The sequence below is a fragment of the Argiope bruennichi genome, chromosome 3, assembly GCF_947563725.1.
Source record: "Argiope bruennichi chromosome 3, qqArgBrue1.1, whole genome shotgun sequence".
Classification (NCBI taxonomy): domain Eukaryota; kingdom Metazoa; phylum Arthropoda; class Arachnida; order Araneae; family Araneidae; genus Argiope; species Argiope bruennichi.
In genome coordinates, this window is record NC_079153.1 from 31,230,194 (window position 1) to 31,253,238 (window position 23,045).

The 23,045-nt window shown below is 25.2% G+C and overlaps 1 protein-coding gene across 3 annotated transcripts; it reads left to right on the forward strand.

Moving 5' to 3' along the window:
• The first annotated feature begins 59 nt into the window (after positions 1–59).
• Positions 60–20,823, forward strand: LOC129963828 (uncharacterized). Of its 3 annotated transcripts, none has more exons than XM_056078397.1 (12): positions 60–259; positions 5,927–6,372; positions 7,108–7,198; positions 8,313–8,406; positions 10,882–12,403; positions 14,053–14,141; positions 15,484–15,653; positions 16,230–16,341; positions 16,529–16,807; positions 17,139–17,282; positions 17,919–18,000; positions 18,795–20,823. In XM_056078397.1, exons 2-11 carry the CDS (start codon positions 6,087–6,089, stop codon positions 17,997–17,999), a joined length of 2,868 nt encoding a protein of 955 aa, XP_055934372.1. In that variant the 5' UTR covers positions 60–259; positions 5,927–6,086; the 3' UTR covers position 18,000; positions 18,795–20,823. The 3 variants fall into 3 exon arrangements, with proteins under 3 accessions (XP_055934372.1, XP_055934373.1, XP_055934374.1); XM_056078398.1 differs by lacking the exon at positions 60–259 and adding an exon at positions 357–444; XM_056078399.1 differs by lacking the exon at positions 60–259 and adding an exon at positions 687–731.
• Positions 20,824–23,045: the final 2,222 nt, after the last annotated feature.

The following is a 23,045-nucleotide window of genomic DNA, read 5'->3' on the forward strand; positions in this document are numbered from 1 at the left end:
TTTAAAGGATAGGAGCCATTTTGTTTTGCTTTTTTGTTATCACAATATTGAAACGATTCATCGTATTTTTTAAATATTTTTCATTTTTTGTCCTCATATGATGAATTTCACCGAGTGTTCAAACAATTTAAACTTACAAAAATTTCATTAAAAAATTCTATTAATATGCCAGATCTATGAACGGAAGAGAACTACTTAAACTTTTAGTTTTGTTTTCCGTTTGTGGCTTTGGGATCTGTGGAAAAAGAAACCAAATTTGGTAATTTTCTAAAGGTTTTTTTTAAATTATTTTTTATTGCAGTTATAAATTTTAATTAATTCCTAAATTTCAATCATGTGGAAATATCAGGCATTAATATGATGTTTATAATAAATAATTAGTAGGTTTGAAAAACACTTAAAATTTACACTGAAATATAATTAACTAACTAATAATTTTAAAAAGTATGTCATCTCAACGGAAATAGTTATTATTTGTATTTGTAATATATTTTGCAAGATGTAGTAGCTAGTATATATATTTTTTCTCTTTCATGCTGTATTTTTAAATTTAAAAAACAAATGTTCATGTTAGGAAATTTGTAACATGCAAATATGCAATAATATTTTATATGGAAATATTTTTATATTGTTAATATTTACTTGATTCCTATTTAAAGTAATGGTCACTTCTAAAGAAAATGGTCTACAATAGATTACAGCTCCATGGACAAATATTTGGAGATTTGCAAGTAACATTAAACTTTGTAAAGCTTTTATTTGTATCGTGACTTAGCTACTGATAGGGAAGCAATGATAGGATGAATAAACATGCATGATATTTATACTGAAATATAATTCATTAATAACTGTAACAAGTATATCAAAGTCAATAGAAACAATTATTATTAATATTTGATTATTGATTTTTATAAAAAAATTTGTTTCTGTCTATTCTTGTGAACTTATTTCTAAATAATATAATATTTACTGTAAATTTGTTATTTGAAAAATCATATTAGTTCAGAACTTTTTATTTATAAACAACACTAATTTTTGTTACAGACTTGTGAATATTTGTAATGCTGACATAAATAGTATATTTTATTGCATTTTACATTTTGCATTTCTTTTTGTTTTGTTATGCAACTTGTAAAATAAATTGATTGACAAAAAGTATCCCAATACTAAACATAGATGATTATCAAATTAGAATTTTTGGTACTTTGGGATTATTCCGTTGACCATTTTCGTACTTTGGGGTTATCCCGTCGTCCATTTTCGCCAAACCTGATATTATCCCCAAAAGGTACCATTATGATGGCACCAATCACTTGATGCATTTTGCGAGGCTTGGTACATTTTTGCAAATGTAAATGGAATAATCCCAAAGTACCAAATCTCTTTTAATACTTTAAATTTTATTTTAAGTTTTATTCTCTTTTAATATTTTTTTAAAAACTAAGCACTGACCTGTGTCCCATCTTAACAAGTTCTATATAAGATATAATAATAATAAACTATTTACTTTCTCTATTTTAATTAGTTACAGAATATCAATATAGGTATTAAGAAAATAATGCTAAAATTCACACCTTATCAACTAACTGTAGAAAATAATTGATCAAATGATTTTTCCCCTGCAAAATCCTTTCCATTGTATTATTTTTTCAGTGTTCCTATTCGTTCATTTTGTTTTGGTCATTCTTCATGAAACAAATTTCTATATTGTGCCAGTTATGGGTTTTGAAATATCATATGTATGACGATTTCTATAAAAATGTGTTGTAAATAATATTGTATTCAGCAAGGTATTTTATTTGATACAAACTAACTTGCAAAATCATTTTCTTGGTATATGATGAAAAACTTTATTTTCTTGTAGTATTTATGAAGTGGTATAATGTAAACAGTTGATTAAATTTATGCTTGTTTCTTCTATGGAGGAAAAAAAAGCTGATTAATAAAATCCAGTTTAAACCAAAATATAATTTGTGCTTGCATGATGACATGAATTTAGTTGGATTTCTTAATCGGAGAAATCTGGAACAGCAGCATTTATTATTGTTGCAGTTAAATAAAATTATTTATTAATTTAATTTCTTAAAATAAGGCCTGAAGAAGCTGCTATTTCAAATAACACATGTTAAAATGAATTATATTGTTAATTCACTGTAATAAACTACAGTACACTCCCGAGTATCTGGTTCGCGACAATTCGTCTACCGTACTATCTGGCTTAGTTTTCTTTTATCATAATTAACTCAGAAAGGCAAAGATTTGCATTATCAGCATTGCCAAGGCATTGGAAGTGAACTAAAAAGTAATCCTCTATTATGGATTTTTTTAAAAACTAAAAGCTGTAAATTTTTGTTCATATCTTAGGGTTACTTTTTAATATCTGTGTAATCATTTATCAGTGGAAAATAAGATCAGTTGGAGTCAATTTTCTTTAGACCTACAATTTATGTTACTGTTATGTTTATGTTTCCTGCATTTAAGTGAGGTGTTAAGAATTAATGTTAAAATATGAATAGCTTATATCTTTTAAATTACTTTTTCTCTAATAAATTCTTGAAATATGCAATGCAGTATATAAAAATACTTGAACTACTAGTACAAAGCCTTCTATTTTAATTCAACACGCTACTGGCAGCTGCTTCTACTATTCACCGGACAGCATAAATGTTCATATTCTATGTGACTTGAGATAAATAGAGGGCTTATTATTCAATAGAAAGAGAAAAAATACATATTATAAAACAGCGAGTTTTGGTATAAAGAAACTTTGTCTTCTGGTGTTGGTGGGCAAAGAAATGAGTTCATAGAACTCCAGCCTATCTGGCTTTTTTGTTATCCGGACTGCCCATCCGCCATTAGGCAGAATACTCGGGAGTGTATCGCATACTGCTAATTTACTATATTATTAAAATTCATTCTAACTTGTTATAGGATTAATATAAAGTAGGATTACAATATTCATGCATTATTATTTTGTTTTTATTTGAATCGGTTCAACTAACTGATATTGTAGTTTGTGAAAAAAAATCTGTGATAATTTTTAAAGAAAACTGAAATGTAGTTTTATCAAGGAAACATGAAAATGTGGTTTATTTTAGCATTTCTCTTTGTAAATGTGCCTAAAAGAATATAGTCATAATTTATTCATTAAAAATATAATTTCTTGATTCTAGATTAAGAGAATTGCTTAATATTGATTATCCTTCTCTGTTAGGGATTATTAGGTTATTGATTTCCATTGATTGTGTTGCATATACATTGATTTTGATTCCCAGAAATTTTACTTCATTAATTAGTAGTTATTTCTTGTGATATAAAACATTGTTAAAATTTATTTTCTTATAATGCCTTTTTAAAATTTAGATTCTGGTAAATTAACTGGAAAATGCTTTTCCTCATCAAATTATTAGCAGATGAGATTTGTGGTTAATGTTTTACTACTTTTAGAGCTTTCTGTTCTTAACTTTCTTAAATATAGCCATCATTCAAGGGAAGACACAAAATGTCAAAAGAATAAATTTATCTGTAAGTTGAGTAAAGGATAGACAATCTAATTTTATTGGGGAAAGTAAAGTTGATTCAGCATCTATACTGGGCTGACATATAAAGGGAAAAGTTAATTGGTTCTAATTTCAAATACAGTTGCTAATGATCTTGCAGGTATGATAGTATCCCTTGTAGGGTTTATACAAAAACCGGTTTTCGAATTCGATATTTCCAAAAAAACCGGTTTTAGAATTTTTGTCAAAAAAAAAAAAAAAAAAAAATGAATAGGGAAAAATATTTTATTTTTCCCTATTCTATTTTTTTATTTTATCTTAATTTATATAAAATAGCAAAAAACAAAATCAATATCAAAGTCAAAATATAAAAACAAAATTAAAGATTACATATACATATTACTTACACAAAATAACGAAAACTCAAACAAAAATTTCAAATAATATTTATATTATTTTCACTAATTTTAATTTCTCCTAAGAAAATAGGATTTTAAAAAACATAAAATATCCACTGAACGGTGGCTAAAAACCGTTCTTATTTTGGGACATTATATTGCCTGAAATTGAAATACTCGCTCACTAGTTACTGAGTTTGGCATCAAATTACAAATCTAAGTTTTTTGTTCTTTTATTCGTTTGTTCAAATAATGAAAATTCAGCTTTCAGTCGTTCTTTGGGTTTGTAAGTTTTTCTTCAGTGTCTTCAAGAAACTAAACAATTATATTATTTCCGACCATTATTTTATGAACTGCTTTCAGATGATTATGTAGATTGCTCGTAGATGATCCTTTGCAGCTCAACATTTTATTGCAATGATTTCAGATTGCCTTGTCTATCCCGAACTTTTTGAAACTATCCCAAACTTCCGACTTACTCATTTTTATCTAAAAATGAAATTAAAGTTATTAAATAAATATTTTTGACGTTTTTATTTTACAATTTTATTATTTTAACTATTAATATTAATGCAATTTAAAATAATCTAATCTACACATTTTCTAGGAATTTTGAAAAAACAAACACTTCTTAATCTAATTTCTATGCTTGTTAAAGACATAATTTATGTTAAAATGTTGCGAAAGTAAATATGGAATATTTAACACCCTGTGTTTTACTTAAAATTCCACTAAACAGAAGCCAGAACTTCGTATTTTACACTAATTTTTGATAGAAGAAATTTATATAATAAAATTTAAATTTTAAAATGTAAAATAGAAAATATAAACATAAAAATTAAACGTACTTAATTCTTACGTTATTTTTACCAAATATAACAACTTAATATTTTTTTTACAGTTTTCACCTTCATAATATTAAGCAAACGGGTCGTGACTCGAGACGGGTTGGATTCTGAGACCACATTTCGACAATTCTATTTCATTAAGGGGTGAGACGTGGAACAATGAGCTCATTTAACCTTGGATTTCTAGCATTAGATACTTTTTTAGTTCTATTTTTTTCACGTGTATGTGAGTGTTATGTCATTTCTGACATCATTTTATTTTAACTAAATATTTCATATTGATATGGCTAGTTCAAGTGGTGTAAAAAAGCTTTCAGGAGTGGTATGAAGAAAATTTTTATGACATCATTAAATACTGTGCTCAAGAAACAGAAAACAGGGAATTATTTATTCCTTTCGCACGTTCTTCGAAACGAGCCAGTCAAATTGCTCACGTTTCTATTAGCACCGACTTCATACCGATAGACAAAACATCCGACGAGAAGCACGAGATGAACTTTATCAAGCATTTGTTTCACCTAGAAAAAAAAGTGAAAAGGGATGTTCATGAAAAACATAAATTGACGAATACGAGGCGCAATTGAGCACTGACCAACGCAACTTGTAACGTTAAAAAAATGTGTTTGCTAGCCGTTGCATAGAATGAATAGCAAATCAAATAAATTCAAAATTTTTACATATTAATATGAATTCTTAAAACCGGTTTTCTTAATTTAAAAACCGGTTTTCGAATGTGACAAATTTACTTTAAAAAACCGGTTTTTTAAAACCTGGTTTGAAAACCGTCAAACCCTAATCCCTTGCTGATGTGCAAGATGATTGTCAATGTTATCCTACTTAATTTTTATTGTCCATTCATTCCTACTACTCATGGCGGCGGAGCTGTATTAAAGATAGAATTAAATCAGCACTTTTACTAGCACATCTACACCAATAATCAGAAAAATGATAAAGAAATGAATTAAATTGTGTGTACTTTGAAGTGATTAAATTACAATTTTTGTATTTGTATTTTTGCATTTTACTTTTAATATTTTATGATGATTAACCATATGATTGTTAAATCAGGTTGATAGCATCAATAGACTTCTGAATATATATATTATTTTCTTATGAATATAAATATTACCTAACTGCTTTAAAATAATATAAGTAACATCATTTTGTTTGCTCTTTCCAGGTTTGAAGTAATGAACAAGTTACTTATTTGAAATCCTAGATAGCAGCTGAAAAGTGTAGCTATTCAAGAATATTTTTTTGAATTTTTTTATATGCTAAATTCAGTTCAAGTTAGAGAAGTGATATTTTTTTCTTTCTAAGTTAAATAAATTCTGTTGACAATGGAAAGAGAAGCACATGGTTCAAAAAATTTGTTCAATCTTGAGGATGAAATTCCCTGGGTGACTTCTGGACTTTATTATCCTAAAGAAGAAGAATGTCAAGCTAAAAAGAGTAATCATTCTTATATGCCTGAGGGAATGAAAAAGCATCAGTGTCGTCGACAAAGTGAACCAGTTGTTTCAAAAATTTTAGAAGCTTGTAGCCCCAGATTGATGCATCAGAATAAATTTGCTTTATACTCTGGAACAAATGATGAATTTGAAAGCATTTCATATTTGCCTAAAGGTATAAAGATTTGATATTCAATATTATTATTGCTCTAATACTTTTAACTTGTCTACTGTTACCCTACTACTACTGTTCTACTTTCTACTGTTTACTGCCCTCAATTATTAAGTTATTCACATTTAATTTTTGTTTAATAGAAAATACTATTTTCAAAGATAAAATATATTCTTTCAAAGACAAAATATATTCAAAATATATATTTCAAATAGAAAATATATTCTTAATATTTTTATTTTCATCATTATTTTTAAGAAAAAAACGGAGGCAATTTATTAAAACATAATTAAATTAATTTTGTATATTATGTTAAATTTATTTATCTGTTTAGTATTAGAAAAATTTTAATTATAAATATTTGTTGTTTTCTGAAATAAAATGAGTTTATTTTAGTTTTAATTGATTTTTTTCCTTCTGTGCAGTGGGAATTTTCAGTTTTTCTCAATCCTTTTCTGTAGTTTTATTAATTTTTAATATATTATGATTCATTTTTTTATAAAATGCTTTATCAATTATTTTACTTTTAAAGAGAAAATTGATAAAATCAAATGAACTTATAATAGATTTTGCATCCCTGAGATATAATGTACTCATTTAAGCATAATATAATTGCAACTAATGGAAAATTTATATATTCTATAAAAAATCCTTTTAGTAAAATTTTTTTTAAATTTAATTCTGTATATTTTTATTCTGTTTGTGTTTTAATATTTTTTTTTTGTTATAAAATTTTAGGGACTATGAAACAAACTTTCATGCATACACAATCTGCAGAAAATTCACCACAAATAAGAAGGCGTTACAAAAGTTCTGAGAAATGCTTTATGTAAGTATACAATTTCTCTTATTCTTTATTTGTTCAATGATGTTCTTTCTGATATTCCTTTATTTTTCCCATAATTTTTCGGTTTATAGTTTAAAAATATTTTGTTGATAAAAAAAGATATTCTGTCAGTTTCAAGATTATTTGTATGTTTTAAAATAATTTTGAATTATTAACATAAATATTAAAGTTTTAAAGTTATTAAACTTTTAAAACATTATAGAAATCAGGATTTTGGAAATAATTTAAAGCAGCTCCTACCCCCCCCCCAAATTCAAGGTAAATAAAATTTATTAACCTTATGTTTGAATGCCAAAATTTCCAACTCTTTGATTCAAGCACTTGTTTTATTTATAAGAAAAAGGATTTTACCTATCTTAATGCCAAAACTATTTTTATTGCTTATCTATTATGCTTAATTTCATTAATACTGCTTGGGAATAGATACATATTTTTTTCTGATTTGTATTAAAACTTTATTATTTATTCATATATGTTCTTCTTCCCCTTTTTTGGAGAGATTTTAAAGAAATAATTAATGTTTTTAAATTACATGAGATATAATAACTGCCTATTATTTTGAATGGATGATATTGTTGTTAATAATAGGTTTTTACAAAGAAAATGTTTGAAAAAGATATGTTTTTTGGTACAAAGTTTTGATACTTTTTTTCTTTGATCTGCAATTTTAATTTTAATAAAAATTGTAGCAATAGCTGATATAGGAGAATGAATTATCTACCTCATTATGGATCATCATCGGTATTGAGCTAAAATCAGTGACACAAATTTTTAATAACATAATGCATCACTTGTAAATAAGGATGGAAATTTTTATAGAAATGAAGTAGTGGAATTTTATGAGGAAATAAAATATGATATGGATGCTTCAAATAAAATTGTATTAAACAGTTGAGATCTATTGTATTGAACAGTTTGATCTGTATTATTTTTTTAAGCAAGTAATTGTTTATTGAATTTTTATATAAATGTTAAATTGATTCTTACATAGCTTTTGTCATATTTTTACTGGTATACCTGTTACAAAAAATAAGTTGAATTAAAACATGTATATTTCTTGAATTTTATTTTAAAGCTTTTTTTTTTCTTCCCGCAGAGTAAATTTATATATAGAAGCAAAAGCTTTCCATCTTGGACCATTTGCATTTGAAATTTATCCTAAAATGAATGTAGGACTTCTAAAATTAAAGGTATATATTAGTAACTATTTTGAAATTATTATATTATTAATTTAAATGTTTATTTTAAATTAATTTTTATATAATTTATTTAAAATAATATAAATAAGTTCACCCTGCTAGTTTGTTTGGCAATAATTCTTTTCTAAAATTTGCACCTTTTTTTTAATTTATATAATGAATTAATTAAAGTAGGTGCTGATAGCTTTTAATTGCAGTACAATGAAGATACATTGCACAAGTTTATATTTATTCACCAAACTTGTACACCAGTTTATGAAAAATGGTATAAATATGTCATCATCTCTTTTATATTAGTAGTTGCATATTGATTTTCTTTTATTGAATCAGGATTTTAGGAAGAATTTTGCTCTTTGTTTTGCCATTTAGCATCTTTTATTTAAAAAAAAGGTCTATGCTAAAATTTAAGTTGCATCCAATATTTCCTAACTTGTCAAAAAAAAGTAATTGGAATACAGTTTTTTCCCAATAAATTCATGGTATCTAAAATGCATAGTGGCTTCATCCATTTTACAGAAACATTTTTTTAAACTATAAGATACAGTTAAAAAATTAGTGATTGTAAATTATTTTTGAAAACAAAGAAAATCTCAGAATTTTCTTTTACTATTTAGGTGCATAAATATTACATTGGTTTATAAGCTTTTGGAAATTGTTATAGTTTAAATGTTCGAATGATTTTGAAACAGTTTTTAATTTTGATATTATGTTATGAAGGTTGGTTGCTTAAATTTGTGTAATAATAGATTTTTACAAAGAAAATGTTTGAAAAAGATATGTTTTTTTTTTCCTGTTTGATTGCAATAATTTAAACTATTGAAGAAAAGTTTTAAAATATGTGTTTGGTTTTTCTCAGTAAATATATTATATTTACAATGTGTGTATCTAGTACCTATTTTACAGAAAGTATATCTTAAGGAAAAGGCTTATACAGAACTGTAACATGAATCAAACTATTTTAATCCTGCACCTCTCAAAGGAGAAAAGAATAAAATAAAACATTTTTGGAGATTACTTTATACCTTTCAAAGCCATGAGAGTTAGGATAAAATTATTCTACCATTATTTTGTGATTTAAAAATACTGAAATTGGATAATTTGCTCAATATATTTATTTTTGGTTTTTACCATTCTCATTTTCTAGGTAGTTATGATGTAGGATGATAAACATTATTATTATGAAACGAAGGATAGAAATTATGAGTTTCCATTGCAATATCCCATAAATATGATTCTTGTTTGATAGTTTTGTGCTTATTATTAGTTGTCTTTTGTCTGTTGCTCTAAATTTTGGTTCATTAAAAGTATATTTTTATCAAATTCATTGATTTAATTGATAAGAATGATATTTGAGACTTGGAATTTTTCTCTGAAACTTACTTGTAGCTACTATATTTGATAGAATTTTGCTTTGTTTTTCATCAGATGTTTCATGTATCAATTAATTTTTTTGTTATATATGCACTTAAGTGATGGAGAAATGCTGTCCTTTATACTGTTAGTTGAATTTGTGTGTGTGTGTGTGTGTATATATGTATATCAACACATTAATCATTCATCAGAAAATGTAATTAATAATGACCATAAAAAAGAATTATTGCATTTTCTGCAATAGGCTTTTGAAAATATTAGATGTTTTCAACATTTTTAAATCTTTTTTCCTCCCTTTTCCAATGTTATTGTCACTCATATGTTATAGGCATTTTTCTTCTTTTCGCCCATTCACTTTCAGCTTTCACTTTTAATTTTTTTTTTTATTTTTAATTTGTTTATATATTACTTTGTGCACACACACACATATACTTAAATCATAGAAATTTTCTTTGTACGTAAATATGGGTACATTTTTTTTTGATTTGAAAAGAAATATTAGTGAAATGCTTTTAGTAGCCTTGTTATCAAATGTCTTTTATAAGTAGCATTTCCTATTTAACATATTTATTATAAATAGTACAGTGAATATACCATTTATTACTTTCCATGTAGTATCCTTAAGCCATCTCATTTCTATAGATTTTGTGCTAAGAACAAATCAGTCCAAATGAAAATTAATTGAAAAAATAAACCTGCTATTGGAAAGTTTAACAATATAGCCTCTGTAGCAAATATATGAATTAAATTATAACTGATGATTTTAAATGTATTCTTTAAAAGTTTTAATAGCATAAATATCATATCAGCTGTCTAATTAATTAATTAGAAGGTTGTTTAGGTATGCATTTTATTCTCAAAAAGCTTTAAAAATAAATAAATTTGATTTCAGTTTTTTTTTTTTTTTTTTTTTTTTTTAATATTTTTTCTCTACTTATGAGTTGTATTCTGTAAGCTTTAACTTTTAAATAAAAGCTAATATTTTATTTTAAGAATTATTAAATTCATAATAAAATTTTTGAAATATACCCTGAAAAATTATTTATGTTACATTTGATTGACCGTGGATGTTTTTTAATCTTATTAATGAAATAGGTCGAAAAAGAACTGGAGATACCAACTTCATTTCAAAAATGGATATTGAACAAATCATTGGCAATTGATAATGACTTATTACTTATGGATTATGATGTTGTTCCTGGTTCTCCAATATTTTTATATGTAGATTCAAACTTTGAAAAAAGTATTGACCTAGATAGATTATATTCCCTTGTTAAAGTTTCTGCAAATAAAAGTACTCACAGAAATGTTGATGTTTGCCATAATACTTTCAAGCAGTATCCTGTTAAAACTAGCACCCCTGAAAACAGTGAGAGAGTGGCTTCTGGAAAGAAACCAGATCCACATATTATGATTAAAAATCTACCAAAGAAAAAGTGTGAAAAATTAGATTTTGAAGAACGTGAAAGAAGAAAAAAGAAATTACCTGAGCATGTATTTGAAAATTGTTCGCAAAAGTCAAACTCTGCAGAGATGGATTCTGAGAATATCTTTCCAACACAAGATGTGACTGTATCATATCAGAAAAATTCTGCTAGCACTAACAAGAGACCATTTAAACCAGTATTTTCAAAAGTAAAAGAAAGCCATACCTTATTAAATAATGTAATTTCAGGCAATGCCTGCTGTTCTACTAAAACTGATGATACAGGCATTTCAAAAATTAGCACAGAAAATACTTCCAACAAATACCATTCAGACTGTTCTGTTGCCAAAGATGTATTTAAATCACAAATACAAATAGAAGGAGAAAAAATGAATTTTTGTTCAAATGTGGAAAACAGCAATCGATCTATGAAGGATTTAACTGTTATATTAGACAGAAAAAATTTTGAATCTAAAAAACATGTTGTATGTGATTTAGAGGAATCTGTTCCTTCATCTAGCCTAAATTATAAAATCCCATCATCAAAATTTGGACAAAATTCGATTTTGGAAAAAGTGCGTATGAAGCAAAAAATTAAATTAAAAAAAGAAAATGAAAATTTGTGTATTGTAGAAAATATTCAAAATATTGTATCAGAAGTTAAGGCCATTGAAAATTCTATGCAACCAATGGTTGATGTAAATGCATCTCAAAGTGACAAAAATGAAAATGGAAATTTGTGTATTGTAGAAAATATTCAAAATATTGTATCAGGAGATACGGCCATTGAAAATTGTATACAACCAAAGGTTGATGTAAATGCATCTCAAAATGACATTTTGCCTCAAAGCAATCTTCAATCTGAGTGTGGTAATAGTTCTCATGATTTTTTTGGGAAAATTCCTTCTGAAATAGGGAATATTGAAAATAATCAAGAAAGGAGTACAATTTTACCAGGTCTTAATGAGGAAGAAAGACCAGATTGTGCAGAAATTCCTATGAAGGATTCTGAAACAGAAGATATAATAAATGAAGAAAAACACGAACTTACAGAAATTTCTACAAAAGATTTGAAAGCAGAAAATTTAACTGATTCTGCAAAGGCACAAAATATCGAAAGTATTGATAAAGATGCTTTTAGAGAATCAGAGATAACTGAAATATGCATTGTAAATAATACTGATAAATCTTGTAAGTTATAAAATTTATCTTCCATTTTGCAGCATGTATTTTATTTCAAATATTCTAATAAATAATAGCATGAATTGTTTAGAGAATATTAGGCTTTACTAATGAGTGGTATGCGAGTGTATTGCTTAAAGGAATTTATCTTTTTAATGTTTTTTTTTATAGTTTTTATTATTGAGAAATGAAGAATAACTGATATCTGGTAATCATTATAAAAATTAATATTGTGTCAGATTAGTATGTGATGGTGCTTGGTTTTTAAAAATAAATTTATGATTTTTAAATACATTTGTTTCAATTAAATCTGAATCCAAAGTAAAAGCTGAAAAATATAAAAAATAAATTCCTTTTCTATACATTGATTATAGATAAGAATCTATTACACATTTGTTGTCATCAAGTTTTATTAAATCACTAGAAATCACTTTTAAATTTTAGGAATCTTATATCATTATGAACTAGAGCAGTATTGGCTCTTAGTTACTAACATTTATCATGTTATTGAAAGCTGCCAAGAATTAATCTTGGCATTTTAAAGTTTTTATTAAAATTGTAATACAATTTATGCAAATATTATAATTCTTTATTTACTTTATAATGTATCTTTTAATATTATGAGTAATAGCACAGCTGGTGATTACTGAATAAATATATTAGTAGTCTGCACCTTAATATATTGTTGTCATGGTCAAGTGAGTAATATTTCCCAAATGTCCACAACATGTATTTTTGTAAGTTACATTCATTTGACATCAGATAATTTGGGTGAAGTATGATTTGGTTAAATTAACTATATTTTTTTTCAGTTTTTAGCTTATTTTGCAGTCCTTTGCATACAAGCAATGTGGTTCTGATATATTTTATCATTTTACATCTGTGGAAACCATGCTTAAAAAATATTTCTCTACAGGTTATGATATCAGACACTCATATAAAATAAATTGCAGAATGATTCAATACAATACAACTTGGTTATGAAGATTAAAATGTCCATTTCGCATGTGCAATGCAGCCCTTTGGAAAATGTTTTTGTCATGTGCCCATGCATGATATGGCATGCAGTATATTAATTGATCATGATCCATATAACTGAATATTTTATATAAAATTTGCACTTATTCCTAATATAACAGGAACATATAAGAGTTTACTTTTAATATTATAAATATTTCTTAGACACATATAGTGAATAAGAAAATAGTGTAGAAGGAATGGATTAAAAGATCTGAAAATTGCTTGAAATCAAGGATTTTGAATATACAATCTTGTAAAATTCATCTCTATAAGGAATTTGTTTACTTTCAATTCTTGAAATATAAAAAACTCATTTTTTGTTTATTAATATTCAGCCCCTATGTATTGTTAATATCTAGTTTTTAAAAGATTGTTTAAAAATTACTAATGTGGCTCCATGGGGATGCATGATTGATTATGTTTATCGTTCATTAATGCATGGATCTGATAAATTCAATGTATAGATTGTGTATTAGTTTGTTATGAATACTTAATGTGTTATTGAACCATTGCAATATTTTAAAGCTTCTATAATACTAACAAATATAGGATATTAATATTAGTTTGTGGATAATAATTATTTATATATATATAAAAGAAAATTTATATTCCTTTGTTAATTTTTATCACTTTTTCAGCTTCTGAAATTCATGGTGAATACTCTAATTCAACTAAGAATATTACTGACTCATCAAGTTCAAGCAACAATAGACAGGAAGTGCAAGAAGTATGAAAAATTCTTTTCTTATTTAGTAATTCTATAAATTTATTGTTATAAAATCATTTTATCAAATAAAGTATCAAATAATCATATTATCTTCTAGATATTTTAATGAAGTTTTAAAAGGAATAAATGAATTCTATGATATATTCTAGTCTTAAATTAAAGAGAATGATTTATTTTTTTAAAAAAATATTCTTGATAGGTATTCAGTAAAATATTTTAATACAATATTTAGCAAGTTAACATATGCTGTAAAATAACAATATATTGTGATTGAAAGGATTTTATTTTCTGAATTCTCAAATTCATATATATATAAAATATTTTTAAAATTGAATTTCATTATAATACAGACTAAAATAATTTTGAAATGCAGATTGTTCAACTTATAATTGTAAAAAAAAAAAAAATAATAATAATAATAATCGGCGATTGATATTTTTTTCTTTTTTTTTTAAATATGTTATATTTTAGAAAAATTGAATTTTTAGCTAATGACTTATAATTGTTTCTGAGAATTTTTTTTTAAAGTAGGGGCTGAGTTAATTTAATGTGTAGTTAGGAATCTAATGTGTGATCTTTTGGCAATTAATGACTAGCATGAGGTTAATATACAAGTACTAGAAAAACAAATATGTATTTTAATGATTTGTTTTTTTCTTCAATTGATTGAAATCATATTTTGACATACAACTAACTGTAATTGAAAGATTAAATATTCAATATCATTAATTTAAATAATTGCATTTTTGAATTATTGCATTTACATGCACGTGAAAGCAGATAGTTAACCCTTTGAGAGATTTAGTTGAAACTTTATTAAAATCTACACTTTGGATATTAAAACTGCAAACCAAATTTCATTGTTGCATTTTTAAATTTTGGCATTTACGGGTACACAAAACTACAGACCAACAAATCGTCAGCAGTTGTTGTTTTGGTTCAAAATATGATATGGAACTACATTTTAGAAACTTAACTGCATATCAAATTTTATTTATCTAGCTCTTTACATTTTGACATTATCATGTTCATTTGCATTCAGGCAGCAATCAGGCTTACTCAGAATATATTTCAATCAAAATTTGACAGAAATCTACAAATTTGGAGAATTTAATACCAAATTTCATCTATTTATTTCTATGCATTTTTGAGTTATCATGTTTATGATCAGACCGACTGACATAATGCCAAAAATGTGCTTTTCGAACTCGATGAGTCTACATGTTTCAGATCACCCCAAAATTTGGAGTTCAGTTTTTTTATGCTTACAATGTTTTCTTTTTGTATATTTTGTATACTAGAAAATAAGAATAATTGAAAATTTCTCTCTTTTCATTTCCAGAAAGAAAATGAAGTAACCAAAAAGTGTGCTGAAGATTATGAACATATGTTGAAAATGGAAAATTTAAATCTTGTAAGAAATGTTGTAAATTTCACATGCCCAGTCTGTTTTGGAGATTTTGAAAGTGATCAGGGTGTTGTGTTACATGAATGCCTGCATACATTCTGCATGTAAGTAATATTATTATTAATTGGAAAAAAATAATTAAAATAAAATTATATAGAAAATTTTTGACAAATTCATGTATATCCACCATTTTAATTAAATTTTGTATTTTTCAAAAAAAAAAAAGTGATTACTGATTACTTTGAATTATTGGCTTTCCATCATTCATCAATACCTTTATTTTATTTTATATTTGGGAAGACTAAATATTTAATCTCTTATTCTGCAATTGTTTATCTATTAACTCTCCTCAAGCAAACAATTTAATTTACTTAGTATTAAGATGAGGTACTGATATATATTTTTTTATAAAAAAATCTGCTTTTATAAATAAAACTTTTTATTAAAAACATTAACTCTTAATAATTTCTGGCAACTCATGCTGAACATCATTTTGCACAAGAAAGTTCATGATGAGTTGGACTCATCATTTCAGTTTAAATGGTTAATGAAATGTTTGAATAAACAATTTCTTAGAGTATCCATGTTGATATTTAAGTAAATTAAAAAGTATGGTATTATATTGTGTGCATAAAACATAAAATTCATGTATTTATAAATTGTGCTAATTTATTTTTTAGTGACTGTTTAGCAAGAACTATAGACTATGCAGAAGAAGTATTAGTTAAATGCCCATATAGGGATGATGAATATTCTTGTCAAAGTTTCTTGCAACAGCGTGAAATAAAGGCAGTAAGTTCAAGTAAACATTCTATCTGAAAATTCAGTAAACAGTTTTACTGCTTATATCACAAATATACTTTGAGATCTATAATTATTTTATTTGTATGTTAGTTAGAAAATGTTGTTTTTAATTACTGATATTTTCTCATGAACTAAGGGATTCATTTATATAACAGAAACTTTTTTTTTTAATTAGCTGGTCTCCCCTGAGATTTATGAAAGATATCTTCAACGAAGTATAATAACTGCTGAAAGTCTTGCTGAGAAAAGCTTTCACTGCAAAACTCCAGATTGTCCTGGCTGGTGTATGTTTGATGACAACATTAATGTCTTTCTTTGTCCTGTTTGTTTCCATTACAACTGTTTAAATTGCAGAACAATACACGAAGGATTGAATTGCAGACAATATCAAGACAAGTTACAATCTCAGAAGAAATTAGATCCTGATTCTGAAAAGACTCTTGAATTTCTCAATGTAAGTTATATTGAATTGTTATTTCATTTTCATATTTGTATATTTTTTTTGTTTACTTTTTATTCATTAATTGAAAATAGTTTACACATACAGTTTTTAAACAGAAAATTTTAAATTTCACTTGGATTCAAATATAATTATGAGGCAAAATTGGCAAATATTTAAAATTACTGAAATTTTAAGAAAAAATTATTTATATCAAAATGAAATTTTTTCCTTGTAATCCTTCAATCATTAGTTTTTTTTTTTTTTTTCGCAGTCATTATTCTGAAAACAATAGTAACTTATATTCAAGAAGATAAGTAATTTGTATAATTTCTTTTTCTGCTAGAAAATGATTGAAGCTGGAAAAGCATTGAAATGTCCAAAGTGTGATCTTATATTAATGAAAAAATGGGGATGTGATTGGCTCAAATGTGCAGTTTGTCTTACAGAAATATGTTGGATTACAAAAGGCCCAAGATGGGGTCCTGGTGTAAGCTATTTAATTTCATTTTAATTGCTTTATTTTACTGATTAGGATTATATATAGTGCAATAATTTATGCTTATTCAAAGTCATTAGAGTTAAACGCAATTTTTTTCTAAAATGTCATTTATCAAAAAAGTTCAATATTATTCTTTCATCCCTCAAGAAATATTATCAATGAATCATATTCCATCTTTAATCTATATAATAAGAAAATATTACGAAGGTAGTTTATCGTTTTTGTTACAAATCTTGTTAATATAGGCTCACTTTATTAAATGTTTATCTGAATGTTCAAAAAAATCTTTTTATCTTAAGTCACGCAGTGTTTTGCAAAATTCTATTCCTTCTCTATATATATGTATGTGTACATGCTTGTATAAAATGATTAATTACCAATCTTAATTTAGGATAGATTTAAAATAAGAGCCCATAATTTAAAACTTATTTATACATTTAGCTTTTTAGACATGCTTTGATAGATGTCTTCTTTAACATTATTCGTTATTTTTACTTGTTAAATTATTTGTGTAATGCTAAATTAACATAACCCTGAAAAGCATACTGTAAAATATTTTTGATGTTTATATGCTTTGTTATAGAAATATACCTTTTTATCTATACACATTTCTTTTAAATTTAGGGACAAGGTGATACTAGTGGAGGCTGTAGATGTGGTGTTAATGGTATTAAATGTCATCCATCATGTACTTATTGTCACTGAGGTAAATAAAAATGCTTGTTGCATAGAGAAATTTATTTATTAAATGCAAGTTTCAAGAAAAAAATTATACTTGTTTTAAAACCTATGCAATTAGATTAAATAAAATTTACTATCTTGAATTTAAGCCCACAATCTTATTATTAACTTTCAGTTCTGGATAATAACTGCTTATAAAATTATTTGAAAAGTCTTTTTCAGTGTTTTAAATTTCATCGATGATAAAATTTAAGGAATGAAAATTTTAGCTAACAATCAATTGAAATCCTAGATTAAAATACAACTTTCTGAAAAACTATTTTATGACATTTAAACACTATCTAGAATGTTAAAATGATGCAGTGTTAAAAATATTGATTCATATTAAGGCAGAGTTATGAAGAGTTAAAAACTCATATAATTACTAGTTATTATATTTTACATCTTGTGAATACTTTTAATTCTTTCTGTTAAATTGCTTTTTATCCTTCTAACTATTTTAAGATCATAAATAATTATAATTTATAGGATCTGGAAAATAATTTTGTTCATGGAAGTTTGATAAATTATATATATCTTGAAACTTTTTATATCAGGAGTTTTTATGATTGAGAAATAATTTGATGTCTTAGAAATCTGTCCAAAGTATCTGAATTCTAGATTTGTGTCATAATTACTTGTGATTGCTCATTAAGTCTCAATGATTTCAAAAAATTTGTCTGTTTATTATCCAGAAAACTTTAATTTCATATTGTTATTATTATTTATTATGGTTTATGTTTGATTTCTAAGATATGCCTTTTTTTTTTCCTCTTTCAGAGTTACACTTTTTCAAGTTACTACAGAGAAGATATTATTTTTAAATATAAAATAAGACAAAAAATTTTGGAGAACAAATATGATTAATCATCAATTTTTTACATTTTCTGGAACAGCTTTCATTTGGCATCCCTGTTAGCTCAAAATGCGCAACATTGTTTGACATTCAGATTATTAAGCAACATGGGGGATTTACCTTACCATATCTTTTGTTACAGGATGAGAATAATTCTAAGTTATAAAAAAAGTAGTTGTTGCTTTTTGCTGTTGATTAATTGAGTGCATTTATATTATTTAGCATTATAAAAATATATCTATCAGTATAAAATATGTATCAACAAAAATGAAAATAGTATTATCTTTCTTCTATTTTGATGTTGCTCAACGTGCTTTATTAAGTAAATAATTTTAAAAGAGAGAAAAATAGTAAAAACCATGAAATATTGTATTTTTAAAAAAATGTTAATTATGATATTGCATTTAAATTACTTTCTATATTAAAGAATAGTCCATTTGTATAAAAAATGCACTAAATGCACGATCTGTGATTATATTATCATTTGCTGTTTTTAATCAGTTATTAGCATTTTAATTTAATATCCATGGAGCTTCTATATAAATTATTAAATTTTTCTTTATTTATACATTAAAGAATAATGCTTTTATGCATAATACATTGTTCAATGGAATTTACTGTCTCCAAAATCTGTAACCTTATTTGAAATGAGCCAAGATCTTTTGACAAGGCTGCGATTTTTATTGATTTTTCAGAGGAATCTGGCTTAAAAGATTGACTTCCATAACAGCGATTTATATAAGCAATTCTGTAAACTCATCATATTTGTTAGGTATATTTGCTATGTTCATCAGTATTTACAATTTTTGTTACATGAGTGATTTGATCAGCTTTTGTCATTGTTCGTTTCTAGATCATTTTTTTCGAAAAGAATAGTTGAATTCTATTTTTATTATTTGTTTTTAATTCTGTTAATTTCTAAAATGTGAAATATTTGAAGTGGGTGGACAAATTCAGCTATTATTATTTCAGCTTAATTCAGAAATTACAGTACATTTATATGTTTCAATGTAATAATTTTTCTCCAGTTTATTAGTTAAAGCAAGTTCAGAGAAACCTTGCCAAATGTGGGCCTTACATTGTTAATAGATTGCACATGCTATGTTCTACAAATAAAACTTTCTGTTGGAAAAAATTCAGATTATAAAAGCAAACAAGTCTGAATGTTTTAATTAAAAAGGAAAGATGTAGGGATTAAAAAAAAATTCTGCTTAATAGTAGTTTTGTTATGTAAATTAATTTCTAAAATTGGCAATTTTTGCCTAAGACATTGATTGAAGACAATTTTGCATTATTCTATTTCTTATAAAATATTCTCTTTTTTCTTCACTTGGGCCAATATTCATTTTTTACAAGTACGTTTTTATATCTTTTTTAAAGATTTGAATAACTTCTTTTAAGTTAAAGGTGCTTTATCTTCTTTATTATCCCTACTTTTACAGTTAGTTCCAGTTAAGAGATCATTCCTTCGTTGATTTATTCTTCTATAAATGAAAATTTGCCATCAGTAATTGTTTTTGCAATTTTTTTTTGTCTTCATTTTTAGTAGTGTATGTGATCTGTGGTTTGTAGTGCACTATGTAAGAATGAATGAAAGTTTAGCAATAGATAGTTGAAATAGAAACAATTACGATAGTACGTAAGTGCAAAATTTCCCTTTGCAAATCTGCGTTGTGCAAGGATTCATTCTATTACTGTTTATATAATACTTGAATTTTATTATATACAAATTGAGATTTGGTTTACTTATTTTTTGAAAAAAATGGATTTATTTGGTAATATTATTCATTTTTTAAAATATGATGCATGTATCTTTTTGATTGTTGTGCATTTTTATGCTCTTTTATTGATAAAAAAATTAGTTTGATATAAGTATTGATATCAAATCTTTTGATAATAGTTTTTAGGTATGATGATAGTATTAGATATTTTATGCTGTGAAATGTTTTTTGGTTCTTTATCGAATTTGCATTTATATTGATATGAATAAAAATGTATTCTAGCTTTGGAATTCTCTGATCTCATATATGATTCTGTATACTTTTTTTTTTTTCTAAATTTGTGCAATTTCTGCCTTGAAATTATTTCTACCAATTAAAAAAGAATTTCAAAATTTTGCTACTGCATATTTGTATCATTTTATATAAATGTTTTGTTTAAATATTGTTCTGTATTCCTGCTATTTTGAGGATTGTTTTGCAATTATTGGCAATAAATTGTTTTAAATTTATTTTTTTGTTTTAATTCATACAGAACATTTTTGTGGAAAGTTAAATGATTAGAAGCTTTTAGAAAAGAAGAAATTATAATCTTTTTTTAAATTTGCCCATTTTTAATAGAACTATATTTATATATTTTATATATTTTGTTCCTAAGTGTAAAAAGAAATTAGAAAAAAGTGTATTATGTGCAGCAAGTATATTAAAGGGCAAAGAAACACAATGGAACTTGAATGAACAATTTTTTTTTCTTTCAATTATTATACATATGTATGTATAATATTTTTATAATTTGTAGATTATCATTTCCAAAAATGTTAGCTTTGATTTATAAAATTTATTTTTCTGGTGGCCCTTTATTTATCTTTATTTTACTTCATTTTGTTTTAAAATATTTATTCTAAAAAAATAATTACAAAAAAACTTTTTGTTTTAAAGAGTTCTTTATTTTATTATATATTTTTTACATCTTGAATTTGTTATTCAAAATTATAAATATTTTAGAAGAGTAATTTAATTTTCCCAAATTTCCCTACCAGATGAAATTAATTGATTAACTGATAGTTAAATGCTAGAAGTAGTAAAACGATATTGTTATGGAGAACATACAGTTGTAAAAATTTTCAAAATTAGTGCATTAGGACATGAGTGAAAAGCAAGTACAAATTTATATTTTTATAAAGAAAAGTACTTAAAGCTTTCTGTTTCATTTGGAACTTGTTAAAAAATTGTTTATAATAAATTAAAGATCTAACAACTAATATTACCAAAAAAAAAACAAAAAAAAAAAAAAAAACATGGTGCATCTATTTGTTTTTAGATATATTTAAACAACTTTTCTTCTCAATTTTAGTTCTCAAAGGCTTGTGGATTATTTGTTTTTGGGTATACATTTTAATTCCGTCATAATATATTATCAACCATTAGAAATGTTTGGAAGTTCACTATATATATAAATTTGCCAAAACACATATATGTTAGTAATTTTTTATGCTATGTTTTTAATCATTTGGAAAAATTATATTAATATAAATAAATTTGAATATTAAGATTATGAACATGAAATATCCAGTTTTGGGACTTTTTAAAATTTTTTATACAATATGCACTAAATTGTGAATTAAAATATTTGTTTAAAACCAAACTGTGAGGGGAGACTGCTGTACTTGTTGATATCATACTCAGAATCACTAACTCGTGCTTTGGGCAGCTGTCTTATAGCAAACAATTAAATTATTTCGGAGAATACTTACTTTTTATCTATATCTGTTGTTTACCATTCGGATCTTGTTTAGGAGTGCAGCTATGGAATTATTTGTTCTGTGTAAAAAATAAAATGCTTGAAATATTGTATTTTTTTTATTTTCTATAAGAATTGTTACAAAAAATTCTATTATATACCAATTTATGAAGTATAATTTAGTAAGTAAATTTACATGTTGCTTATAAATTTATTACTAAGCATTAAGCTGTCATCTCTTGTACCTTGAATCACATACACATTCATTTTTATGGATCACTGACTTGAGATATATGTTATTAATTTGTGCTTTTTATATTATCCCTCGGAACAAGGTGAGATAAGGTTGAAAATATCGATCCCGAAATTATAAAAACAGAATAATTGAAGCTGTTTATGCTAAAAGAAAATGTCTATGAGATAGTTGTGCTAAAATTTTAAACGTTAAATTTATAACTTTTAAGAAATCTAGGAAAGAGAAATTCAAATATGATTTTCGATATGACATTAGACAGGTATTTTCTGGAAAAGAAGAGTTAGGATTAGCAAAAATATAAATAAATAAAGATAAATTATGAATTGATTAGAAAAGGGGGGGGGAGGATAGGAGTTCGGATTTTGGGTTATAGATTAGCTCTGACCAATAATGAAAATGGACTCGTCAAGTGAAACAAAGAATGATAATTTAAAGGAGAATACCTGGAAACTATTTAAGA